We start from the raw sequence: 13,329 nt of genomic DNA on the forward strand, positions 1-13,329 counted from the left end.
GCTATATGCCCGGTTGTTAGCATTGCTTTTGGCCTCTTTGTTGTCCAGGCGACGTGCTGTTTGGCTGTCTTTGGTTGGTTGTCGTGCGCCCTTTTGTTCAGCGCTAGTTGTTGTTCGTTGTTGTGATGGGCTGATTCTCTATTGCCCTGTTTGTTGGTCGGTTGTTGGATCCTCTCATCTTTCTGGTGGTTGGAGTTCTTCTATTGGCGATGTGCTGTTTTGTTGATGTCTGCTCGTGGTGTTTCACCGTTGTTCGTTGTGCGCGCCTTTGGTGTGCCTATTTTTTGCTCGCTGGATAGTTGGTGGCGCCTCCATTGCTCGTTGGTATGCGGATTTGTTTGCTGTGCTTTCATTCAGGGGGATGTTCTCTTGTGATCGCTCTCGCTGTAGTGCTGCTTCAGGGGGGAGTTGTTATTTTTTTGGTGGCTGTTGCTCTCGGCGTTACACTCATTGTGTCCGTTGCTCTTTTTTGTTATGTATTTCACTATGTATTTACCACACCACCATGAGGGGGAGTGTTGTACCAAGTTGGCTGTGTGTATGAGATGAGTATCCTTTTCTGTTGTATGAGTGTTATAGTTGTTTGTATGGGTATTGTAGTTTCCTTGTACCAAGCTGGAGTTCCATAGTATATACACGCCAAGCTTGAGGGGGAGTGTTGATGTTGGTTCCATGGATGGAGTGGTGTGTTGTTGTCTAGTGTTGTCTTGTTCTTCAAGGCGCACACCGAGTGTTTGGTGACATGTTCGAGAGAGGTGTTGTGCATTGAAGTGGTTCTTTTCGTTTCAAGCTGAAGGCTGTCGGCCTGAACTTGAGGGGAGTGTTGATGTAGGTTCCATGGATGGAGTGGTGTATTGCTGTTTAGTGTTGTCATTGAATTCTTCATTGATAACGAGGTTAAATATTTGTCCTCCAACGGTTACCTTGTTCGGAAGATGTTTGATCATTATTATGACTCTATTATGAGTGTTGATTGTTGGAGTCATAAGTCTTTTGTACCAACTGTCGACATTTTTCTGGTTTATCTAATATCAGTAGATCATTGTTGCTACTTTGATTTTTGGTAAGAGAATCATCTCGTCTATGATTTCTGAGTGGAGAAACTTCTACACTCAATTTATAATGAAAGTTCAGGTATTCCTAGCTTTATTCGTAAGTTCAGCTATTCCTCATCATAACTTCATCCTTCACCTCGATTATCACGATCTCTCTAACTTTACATGCTGGTGTCTCACACCAATGAAAATGGTTGATGTCGGTGTGTCCATCATTCAACTCCCCTTAAACATGACAATGTATTTTTTGTTCTGCTGTTATATTTGGGCTATAAACTTCCCATAAATATCATGTTATACTTGGTTTCATGTTCTGGGACAGCTGCAATATACTTCCTCTCTATGCATGGCCTCTGAATCAACTAATGAGCATCTACCCCAATGCCTATACACTTCCACATAATTAATGTTTTGCATTTTGTAAGCATGTTTCATGATTGTTTTTTGAGGATTTCCCGTTGTTTTATAGGTTTTCCCCTGATAAATTATGGTATATCGATCAGATGCTCAAGGTTTTGTCAGAGGTATGCAGTGAATCCATAACTTGTCTCAGCTTAAATTTCATTTTGGAGTTGTGATTTTTATTTAGATAGTCTTTCTTTATTAATAAAATGCTCATCTTTAAAAAATATTAGATAACCTATTGTTTAATTTCTGCTTGTGGTCATGTCTTGTTTATTTCTTAGCTTTTTCTGAAATGTTGGACAGGGATGCGAGTATGGGTATCCTATGCCATGAGATAAAACACAAGACATTTATATGTGTGTGTGTGTGTGTGTCTATCTCTCTCTCTCTATATATATATATATATATATATATATATATATATAAATTACCATAAAACCTGATTAGATTTAACTCATATGATAATTTAATAATAAATGTATAATAGGATCTGTAAGATTCACATACTCAATTTTTTTTGAAAATGATTCACATACTCAATTATAATTACAAATATGCAATACTTACAACAAAAATGCATGGTGGTTACTTAAAAAAGAGTGATGGACATTTGAAACATGGCAATTATTTTGACCGAGATAAGTATCCATGGAGTATCTAGTACTAGTATTAGTATCGTTTTGTGTTGTGGACACAATAAGTTGGGCCTCTACAAGTATCCAACTATCATAGGTGTGAAGAAGAAAAGAGAGATAAGATGGAAAATGTGGGGAGAGATAGATTGTTTTCTTTAATTCAACTTGAATGGATCATTACAATTTGTTATAAACATAGAAACTCAAAAGATAAAAATACCCTTAGCGAAGGATATTTGACTCTTTCTAATACCTTTAGCGAAGGATACTTGACTCTTTCTAACACCCCCCCTCATGATGACATGTTCTTTGAAACATCCTTAGCTTGCAAATCAAAACAATATGATGATCTGCACTAAGCCCCAGAGATAGATTGTTTTCTTTCATTCAACTAGAATGGGTCATTACAATTTGTTTCATTACAATTTGTTATAAACATTGAAATTCTAAAGATAAAATTACCATTACTGTAGGATATTTGACTCTTTCTAACACTCTTCCTCAGGATGATATGTTCTTTGAAACATCCTTAGCTTGTCAATCAAAACAATATGATGATATGCACTATGCCCCGTTGTGAATTCGTCAACTCGTTGATTGTGACTATACGCATGAACTAGAAATACTTCACCGCTCTACATTTTCTTTAACAAAATAGAAATCAAACTCAATGTGCTTAGTTCTATCATGAATCACTAGATCTTGTGACATTTTAATAGCACCCTAATTATCAAAATGAGACTCTGTCTCGAATCTAAGGCATAGCTCCTGAAGTAAATGTCTAATCCACGTAAGCTTTGCTATGGTTGATTTTATAGTTTTGTACTCTGTCGTTGATGCCAGAGCCTTGTACTCTGCCTCTACACTAGATATTGACATAGTTCTTTTCGTTTCACTACTCCACGATAGTATACAACCATTTGCCAAAACGCAAGCCTCTCAATAATCTCCTAGTATCAGGATCACGTACGCGATCTTTTTTCAATGGCATTTCCATCCTTAAAATCTCCCCCCCTGTGTTTTCCACTAAACAGCATAATCATTAGTTCCCCGGACGTATCTCATTATTCCTTTTGCTGCTTGCAAAGTGCTCCTCTCTAGGGTCATGGAGGTGTTGATGGACATGATTTACTGTATGAAGTGAAATAAAGCACATACCATGCTGTGATATTTCATAGGCTGGAAATTATGTAATAGAGAAAGTACGGCCAGTTATTCCCTGAATGAATCTTTAGTGAAAGCGTTAGCAACCTTTCACTAGATAGAGACATAGGGAGGGTTTTAATGACTCGATTTGACTTTTTTCTTATAAGACGAAGATCTATCTTGATATCCTTTCATCCTATGCAGTATCGAATTGAACCCTGAAGTGAACTGTGCTTTGTTTTGACCTTATTGGTTGCTGAAGATTTCTTTGTTGAATCCACAGTTGTTCTATAATTGGAATTTGCAATTTATCTGGAAATTGCTTGCTGTACCTCCATGCTACATTATAAATCTTTCGGTTCTAGCCAGAAAAGTTTACCACTCTGGTATTCTATTTTTTGTGTATGATATCTCTTAAGTCTTGTTTTTTCCTGTACTCGTTTGATCTGGTGAGTGATATACTTTTCAATAGTGGTCATTTCGTCTATGTTGTTTCATAGGCTGGAAATTATGTAAAAGACGAAGTATGTCATGGCCTTATAGTTGTGATAAGCAATGCCTCTGACCTTCATGGCTATACTGTAAGGTCCCTTTACAGGGGATTACAAACTTCAGGTGAACAGGTACTTTACATTAAAATTTTTGATCATGATGAATTATGGATTTATATAATTTTTGTTTCACTTTCTAAAAGGATTGTTTACAATAATTATGCAGGAAAGTCTTGTTAGAGTGGCAGTTTGGTGCATTGGTGAATATGGTGAAATGCTGGTTAATAATATTGGGGTGATTGATGGAGAAGAACCAATGACTGTGAGTTCATTATTCTTGATAACTTATTTGTTTTTAGCTTCGTAATGACTTTCAAATCATGAGTGTGGGGTGTTGAGTCTTATATGAGTATTATTTAGATGGGAAAGCATCTGCAAATTGTTGTATTTATCTACGGTTAAGTTCCTATATATATATATATATATATATATTCTTTTGTCGGTCAAGCAAATGGAATATGTCAATTCCTTGAAAAGATCAAAGTGAAGAGTATAATCACATATATGTAAAGTTTTCAGGCAGAAATTATAGAAAGTATAACAATAGCATCTACAATTCAAATTATTCAGCCAATCTTACATGTTGGATGCAGTGTAAATCGATAATGATGTATTATAAAAGCATATGCTTATAGTCCATTAAAATGATTAATAGACATAAATTTTAAAATGTTACTTGTTGTCCAGAAATATAAAATGAAGCCTGGTGCGTGTTGTTGACTGTGTCTATTCACTAGAACCAGCTCTTGTAACTTCCCTTTTTGTAGACGGAACGAGATAGTAGAACCAACTTAGAATTATTTGAAGTTTTATATCACAAGGTTTTGTGAATCTCAAATTAAATTGATTCGCAATTGTAGTGAGTGGCTATCCATTTTAAGCTTGGTATGGCATGGGCAGGGTGTCTAGGAACTATCAGCTATCTAATGTGTAAGACAGAGCCACATGGGTGCCATATCCAAAATGACTTGTTTGGGTGGCATTGATTATAATGCATCTCACAAGTCTAAATTTTTTATTTTTTCTTTGAAGATATGTAGACTGAAGCTCCTGTTTGAAAAAAAATAATATGTAGGCTGAAGCTGAGCTGTTATAACTTTTATTTAGACAGCTTCTATTTTTTTCTTAAATCCCATTTTCATTTATTTTGTTTGCATGGTCACATATTCTTTTATGGTATACCTGTTGTTTATTTGCATATGTTTATGTGATGAGTACAATGGGGAGCAATCAGTTTGAATCTGAATCCCTGAGAAAGTTAGTGGGGCTTAATGTGGATGTTGCAACTTTATGGGTGTAAGATGGATCATTTGTTGATCTTCCTTGGGGTTAGACTATGCAAACAATGAAAATGGGATTTATGGAAAGAAAAAGAGAAAACTCCACTACAAAGGAAAAATTCTCCTACAAAGAGACCTTGTATGAAAGTAAGAAGATAAGAAAACCTTCCTTCTAATTAAATGAGAAATTTTTTCAAATGAATAATTGTTGAGTTGAGTTGAGTTGAGTTGAGTTGAATAATTGTTCAAAAAACTTTAAATTAAATAAGGGGATCTCCTGTGTAGGAAAGTTGAGATTGAAAAATATCTGTTGTGATGATGAGGTAGAAATTTTGGGAGTTTGCTAGAAGTGTAGGCTTGGGGTATGACGATTGATTTGCAAAGTCAAAGGAACGGATACACATCATGAGAGGGGTGGGGGTGCATGGCATGCTGCGAATGAATTGTATTAATATTTTCCAAATGGGATTTGCTAGGGACCATCGCAGAAGGCATTTTGCTGGCGGGCTGTTGCATGAGAGAGCAGCCACCTCAGATGAATTAAATGAATGAGACAAAATCTGTTGAAAAGTGAGCCTATGTGTCTCCTCTCTCATGCAACAGCCGGCGGGTTGTTGCATGAGAGAGAAGCCACCTCAGTTGAATTAAATGAATAAGACAAGATCTGTTGAAAAGTGAGCCTATGTGTCTGCTCTCTGATGCAACAGCCGGTCCACGAAATGCCTTCTGCTATGGTCTCTAGCAAATCCCTTTCCAAATAGGAAAGAATTGGTTGATTTTTATTAATAAACATATTTTATTTTTTCATACCATGATAAGATTTCTCGTTTGTCATAAAACGGAAAGTTTTGTTGTATTTGGTGCCGTTATGTGCACCTTTTTTGGACTGAAAATTTATTTCGGTTCTTAAAAGGTAAATGCTGATGCATTAATGTACTTTTGCCACTGGTTCAGGTTGGTGATGTTAATTTTTCATTGGAAAATAAGTCTACCAATTACCATGTGTAATAGCTCATACTCTTTTGTTTATTTACTTTAATTTCCATCATTCTCATTCAATGTGTTCCTTTACTTGCAAATGAGAACAACCAACACAAGTTTACTATGACAGGTAACAGAATCTGATGCTGTGGATGTCGTAGAGATTGCCTTGAAACGTCATACATCGGATATCACCACTCGGGCAATGTCTCTGGTGGCTCTTTTAAAGCTCTCTTCTCGTTTCCCACCTTGCTCACAGTAAGTTCGTCATTTACATCTGTTTACCTGCCTTCGAAATCTATCTTTTGCGTAACTTTTTGGATTCTTTATAGGAAAATTGAGTCCTATGAGACTCACGAAATTTATGAACAAGTCAGGTGTTTTTCTCTCTTTAGATACAGTTGACAAGAAAGAAAAGTAGATATATTTTTAGTGGAAGTTTCGTGTGATGTGGGGACCATATTTTTGCTTATATGAATATATTATGAAAACTGATATGGAGAATCATGGTGCTTCCGTGTCTTGGGGGAATTGCTGCCCCCCAGCACTAGGGTCCAAATTTATGCTTAACTGCCTTCGATTGGATGGGCCACCAAACATATTTATGCCTCCCATGACACCCATGCCGAAACAATCCTGCTCTCTCTTTCAATGCCTCTGCAAGCATCAATGGTCAAATTTCCCTCCTTTCAAATGAGGGGTTAATAATGACTGGCTGTGATGGTTGGGCTGTGATGACCCACAGTGGACCGCATATTATTGCAGAAAATTTGTGTTTTTCTTGGTTTTAACAGTGTTGTTCATCTGACTTTTTTACATTTAGTCAGTTATTTTCTTTTCTACCAAGTTCTGGTTACATGACATCTATTATGTCGTAAAGAATGTAATGAATTTTTTAATAATTTATGTAGGAGAATTGGAGAAATAATCACTCAGCAAAAAGGAAGCCTTGTTCTGGAGTTGCAGCAAAGATCCATCGAATTTAATTCTATTATTCAGAAGCATCAGAATATCAAGTGAGTATTTGATCTCCCCATTGCACTTGCAAGACTCCTAGTTCGGTTTTTTTTTTTGGAAATTCCTATTTTTTCATTCCATTTTTGTGCATAAAAAACTGCTGTGTGGCTTCATACAGGCCTGCTTTGGTTGAACGGATGCCAGTTCTTGATGAGTCAACTTATAGTGGAAAGAGGGCTGGTTCTACGCCAGCAACCCTTTCATCTGAAAAGACTAGCAAAGCAACCTCCTCAGGAGCTTCACTTAATCTTCCAAATGGAGTATCCAAGCCCCCCGCAGCTCCACTTGTAGATTTACTTGATTTGACTTCAGATGATGCCCCAGCACCTAGTTCTTCCACTGACAGTTTTCTGCAGGAGCTGCTTGGGGTAGATTTGACACCGAATCCATCATTGCCAGGTCTTTTTTTTTGCCTGTCTTTGTTTCCTGTTTTTTTTTGCCTGTTTTAAGACTCAGCAAACTGCATTTGAATTTTTAATTGTTTTGACCCTTTTTTTGAAAGGTGCATTTTAATGCTTTTGACCTTCATATCCCTTATTGTATGTTCTTTTTTTTGTTGGTTCTAAGCATAGCCTTTGCTCCCTACTTTACCCGCCCCTTACTTTACCCTGCTTCCTGGAGATAATTTTCTATAGCAAATGCAGTAAAACTCTTGATAGCTTTATTCTCTCTGCACGGCTTATTACTATTGATTTTTAGGGTTGCTTCTGCGGCTGAGTTATTTGGGGGTTATCTCGCTCATCAATTTAGGATTGTCCAGGGCTTTTTCTGTGCCATAGGAAAATTCTCTAGGTTCGTATATAAATGTGGTTCTAAACTTACTATCGTGTCTAAAAATGAGTACTTGAACTAGGGTATGGTACATCAAGCGTTGCTCGATAAGTGCTCTTTCATGGAGGAGGTACTTCAAGTTTGGTATTATTGGAGGTTGTTTTTGGGCAGTAGCTACTGCTATTCTTCGTATTCTCTTTTCAATGCTGGAGATACCAAGATTATTCTCGTCAAATGATTCCTTCCTTTCACAACACGTCTATGATGACTGGAATTGGCTCATATCCCTCCAGAATGACAAACTCATGGTTAAAAATTAGAATCACTTATGCAGCTAGGGGTGGTCCCCCAAGTCCAAAAACTGTCTCTATCTCTAAAAGTTTAGAGTCATAAGAATTAAAATGTCAAAAAGGGATTTTTTTGTGTGATGTCAGTCTGTCACAGTGGCATCATGCTGATATCAGCAGGAGGGACCATTCCAGGTCCAATCATCACAGAAATCTGGAGTCCAAGATCACTTGTAATTATTCATAATTTTTTAAATGGTTTTTAATTGTTCATAATTTAGATGATTTTTAACTAAATCTAGATTCCATCCAAGTAGGATTTCTAAAAGGTGTCAGATTGAAATTACATTTCACTGTTTTAGGAGTTTGTGCTCTAAGCCCTTATCTTTTTACACTAGTTATGGATGAGCTTACGGAGGGTATCCAAGGTGAGGTGCCGTGGTGTATGTTATTTGTAGAGGACATAGTATTAATTGACAAAACCAAAGCAGGAGTAAATGCTAAGTTAGAGTTATGGAGAATTACTTTGGAATCCAAAGGTCTTAGACTGAGTAGGACTAAGACAGAGTATATGAAGTGCAACTTTAGTAATGTAAGGAGGCGAGACGAGGATGTAGTAAATATGACTGGACAGGAGGTACCTAAGAGGGATATCTTTCGCTATCTTGGTTCAATTCTACATAAGGAAGGAGTGATTGAAGAGGATGTTAACCATAGAATAAGAGCAGGTTGGTTGAAGTGGAAGCTTGCCTTAGGAGTTCAGTGTGACCATAAAATCCCTACCAAGTTGACGGGAAAGTTTTATAAGACAGCTGTGCTGTACGGCTCAGAATGTTGGGCCACCAAGAAGCAGCATGTGCATAAGATGAGTGTTGCAGAGATGCGAATGCTTAGATGGATGTGCGGCCACACAAGGTTAGATAGAATTAAAAATGAAGACATTCGTAAAAAGGTGGGGGTGGCACCAATTGAGGAGAAGATGAGAGAGCACCGCTTAAGATGGTTTGGACATATCCAACGTAGGCCTTTGGATGCTCCGGTGAGAAGAGGCGTCTTGTGTCAAATGATGGAGTAAAAAGAGGCAGGGGCAGACTGAAAACAAATCGGGTGGAAACAATGAGGAAAGACTTGATAGCTAGGAACATAACAGGGAACATGACCTTGGATAGGATAGAATGGAAGAAAATGATCCACGTAGAAGAACCCAACTAGAGCCGGGATTAGGGCCGGGTAGATTCCTTCCTTCTTCATGAAATTTTTCTAAAGGATTCATTTAGCCGACCCCAACTAGTTTGGGACAAAGGCGTTGTTGAGTTGAGTTGAGGAGTTTGTGCTTTTTTGCAGCTATTGCTTTCATGTTAGGAGTTGATTTTGTTCTTGAATTATGGGTTTAGAGAAACTTTTGTTTATATGGCATGTTAGGGATGAATTTCATCAGTTAATTGAATAAGGATTCCTAGTTTTCTTAGATGTGTATTTGGATCCAACGTTTTTTCTTTCGGTGAAAGAGTATTCCACATTTTCTGCAGAATCTATCTTCAAGGGTGATGGATTTTCCATGAAATTCAATGAAAAGGCTATTACAATAGGGCTACCATCTCTCGACCTAAAAATTTTCTTGCACATCTCCCTTTCCACTTGCATCATCTCTTCCTTTCTACCTGCGCCATGTCTCCCTCTCCACTCTCACACCATTCTCTCGCTCTCTCTCTCAAGACAAATATAATTTCCAGGAAAACACAGGATGTTAACCAAATGGCGTAAAACTGCCTCCTTGGTAAATAGGGGATGTCAACCAAACAACATAAAATCTACTTCAGGGAAGGCTTGTCACTGTTTTAAGCTCTCAGTGAATTTGTAACTTCAACAAGAGATGGACTTTGCTGATAAAATAATTTTTCTTTCGGAGATGACTATATGTCATACTTGCATTTAATATTTAAGACTGCTAATTGCTATGTACTCGTTATATTTGGGTTCAGTCCTTGCTTCTGGACATTCGACTCCTAAGCTATTTTGCTTTATGCATTAGCGGCATTTTCTTTATGTTTGAAATGAGTAGAAAAGAAGTCCACTACTCTGAAGTTCTTCCTGTGATTTTCATTAAAGCTAATGACCATTAGCTGTGGATTTTCTGTTGCCATATGAAGTTATCAATTAAAAATATGTAGGGAATCGGATGGTCGGTTTTTATGCTTACCAAAAACTCTCATGATTTGTTTCTATACTACTTCTTTTTAACGAAGTTATTTTACCAGTAGAGCCATAATTTGTTGACGGGGGTGTGTTTCTCATGATTTTATCAAGGTATAAGCACGGTGCCGAATGGAGGTGCAGATATTCTACTGGATCTTTTATCTATTGGAACAATGCCTCCTGTGCAAAATGATTTATCATCACCTAATATAACTACCAGTCAAGATAATATGCCATCAGTTTCCCCATTGGAAAGTCTGTCATTACTTTCTTCTCCGGCTTCTTCCACACAATTCTCTCAGAGATCAACATTTGGCTCTGTGACGGAAACTGCAGAACATACAAAGTCTCCTGCAAGAACTGCTCCGGTAATGGATTTGCTCGATGGCTTATCCTCCAATCTTCCAATGCCTGGTAATTAAGCTTTTTTAAGGTCCCAACTTTTTCTGGTTGTTAGAATCTTGATTGATATTATTGACTTTGAGCGAAATAAATGTTTTTTTAATATGTTTCCAGGAGAAAAGAATCCAGTTTATCCCTCTATCACTGCATTTCAGAGCAACTCCTTGAAGATAATGTTCAGCTTCTCAAAGCAACCTGAAAAACCACAAACTACATTGATCCAGGCTACATTTACAAATATGACATCTAATACTTATTCAGATTTTATTTTTCAGGCAGCTGTTCCAAAGGTAAGTAATACCCATTTGCTGGAGTTTCCATTTTGTACAACATCAATTCCTTTCCTTGAAACATATAATGTATATGTAATTTGTTTTTGTTGAACTTATTGTTCTTTTAGTATATCAGTTGTATTCTTAGTCCAATTGATTTTTTGGCTTCTAAGCAAACCAAAATATATATTTTCTGGTACCTTGGTATCGATATGAATATGGACATGCACATGTGGAATGGGGATACATGTTGTCATTTTTTTTAAAAAGAAAAAGGGAATGGAGATACATGTTGTCATTTTAAATTTGAGTATCACAAATCAAAATAAATTACACACACACACACACACACACACAGTTGCGTGTAAATGACTCGCACAAGTAAAGAAGTAGAAAACTCAACCTGATTTTAACTCGTAAAAATAAATTGTTAATATATTGGTTATATCATGTACAAGAGTTATGTACTTGAAGTTTAAATTGCAAATTTGTAACACTAGCAAACAATAAGCATGATAGTTAATTGGACAAGAGTGCCGCATATTTGAAGCATGATGTTATATGATAGCGCGTATAAAACATTGGGCCTATACCAGGTATCATACACTATATTCTGTCATTTTTTGTTTTTGTTTGATTTGATAACCATGTTTAATATTGTGTTATGGTGTAAAGCATCTCATTTCATCTCATCAAATGGAAGTTTCGCTTGTAGCACATGGCATTTTTCTCTGATGTTATTTGGACACTCTAATCTAATGCTCGTTAGTATTTTAGTCAATTATTGGGTTTCTATCAAACTCATCATGAAATAGTAGGAAACAGCTACAAGGGCTCAAGCCTCAGCCTTGTTTGAATACTTAAAGCCACACGGACTCGGAAAATCATTCACCACTTCTTCCTTCTCATCTTCACCACCACTTCTCATCTTTTAAAACCCTCCCTACTCCACTGCCCTTTTAACTAAGATTCATTGGAGTTCAACTTAATCACATTTGGAGAGGGGAAGGGAGGGGCTGTGGATCATTCCCTCCCTAATACTCTCTTTCTATTTTCTGAAGATATCACATCCAACTAAAGATGTGACAAAAGATATTGAATCCCCAATTTTGACAAAGTTGAAGCTCTGTCTTTAAAAGTCTTGCATTCCTGTCTTTCCAAATAATCCATGGCACCATAAAAGGATTTACCATTTATTAAAGATTTGTGTATATGGATATAACATGGATATAATTTTTGTACACTCATTAATTTTTAAAAGCCTTCAATAATTCAATAATACTCGGCATTCTGACCAGTATCACTACCCAACCCCAAAGCACACATGCACACAATGCATTGGTGATCCTTAGTCATTAGATGTGCTCTTGAACTTTTGTTTCTTCATTAATTTTGTCTACTTCTGGATAAGGTTCCTTCTCCACCATTAGCTGATTCCTATGACAATTTCATTAATGCTCAACTTTTCAGACTATTTTCCTTGTTAACGGCATTTTGTTACATTTCCTTTTATTGGAATAGATGGGATGCTCGAATTTTTGTTACCGTACGTTCTTTAATATCTGTGTATATATATATTTTTCCAGTTTGTCTTCCATGTTTCACTGCAACTTGTCATTGTGACACTTATGGTGTGTTTATTTGGTAGTTTGTCCAATTACACTTGGATCCAGCTAGCAGTAATGTTCTTCCCGCCAGTGGTAATGGGTCAATCACGCAAAGTTTCAGTCTCAATAATGGCCAACATGGGCAGGTATACATCTCATTTTCTCTAATAATATTTAAGTTCATTTTATTTCTTGTGTGTGATAGATTTTCTGATGTTAATTCAGCTCTTAAGTTGCCCTCTGTATTATGCCGAGCTCTTGTTTACATGTAGCTGAAGACTTTATCTTCTTGCTTTTACAGCTGTGATTCTGGTCTGATGCACTGGTATTTCTTTTGAGGCATTTTTCTGCTTTCCATTTTTTTAGATATATTTCTATCTTTTCCATGATACACATGCTTCCATGATCACTTGTTCACAAACCTCTCCTAGTTTGGAACTGAATTCTTTGTATACATAATCTGATGATGTTGAGTCTACCAGTTCAGCCAACAAGATAATTGAAAGTAACATGCTTAGCCCGGAAGAGGATGATATACATGCATTGGTATTTTTATCTTTTTCTGCAAAATGAATGGTCCTGGTCTCCACGCACACACCCCATTTGTATAATGGGCATGCCAAGTGAGAATAGAAGAGGCGCTGGAAGTCTTTTTTACATATTCATCGTGAATATATGGTCCTCCAGCATTGTCAATTTATAGTGGAAGGACCCTACTTTTTTA

At 36.9% G+C, this 13,329-nt stretch overlaps 1 protein-coding gene across 1 annotated transcript in view; it reads left to right on the forward strand.

The window, feature by feature from the left end:
- Positions 1-13,329, forward strand: part of LOC143856099 (AP-1 complex subunit gamma-2-like) — a 41,678-nt gene that overhangs the window by 26,727 nt on the left and 1,622 nt on the right. Inside the window, exons 9-17 of the mRNA XM_077366154.1 lie at positions 1,525-1,579; positions 3,742-3,864; positions 3,959-4,054; positions 6,184-6,311; positions 6,965-7,069; positions 7,189-7,469; positions 10,436-10,738; positions 10,841-11,016; positions 12,647-12,751. Of these exons, the coding sequence (XP_077222269.1) occupies positions 1,525-1,579; positions 3,742-3,864; positions 3,959-4,054; positions 6,184-6,311; positions 6,965-7,069; positions 7,189-7,469; positions 10,436-10,738; positions 10,841-11,016; positions 12,647-12,751 (1,372 nt within the window). The remainder of the gene's footprint in view (positions 1-1,524; positions 1,580-3,741; positions 3,865-3,958; positions 4,055-6,183; positions 6,312-6,964; positions 7,070-7,188; positions 7,470-10,435; positions 10,739-10,840; positions 11,017-12,646; positions 12,752-13,329) is intronic.

This window comes from Tasmannia lanceolata, unplaced genomic scaffold, assembly GCF_043159265.1.
Source record: "Tasmannia lanceolata isolate RefF3 unplaced genomic scaffold, GAP_Taslan_0.1 ptg000023l, whole genome shotgun sequence".
In the NCBI taxonomy this organism is placed as follows: Eukaryota; Viridiplantae; Streptophyta; class Magnoliopsida; order Canellales; family Winteraceae; genus Tasmannia; species Tasmannia lanceolata.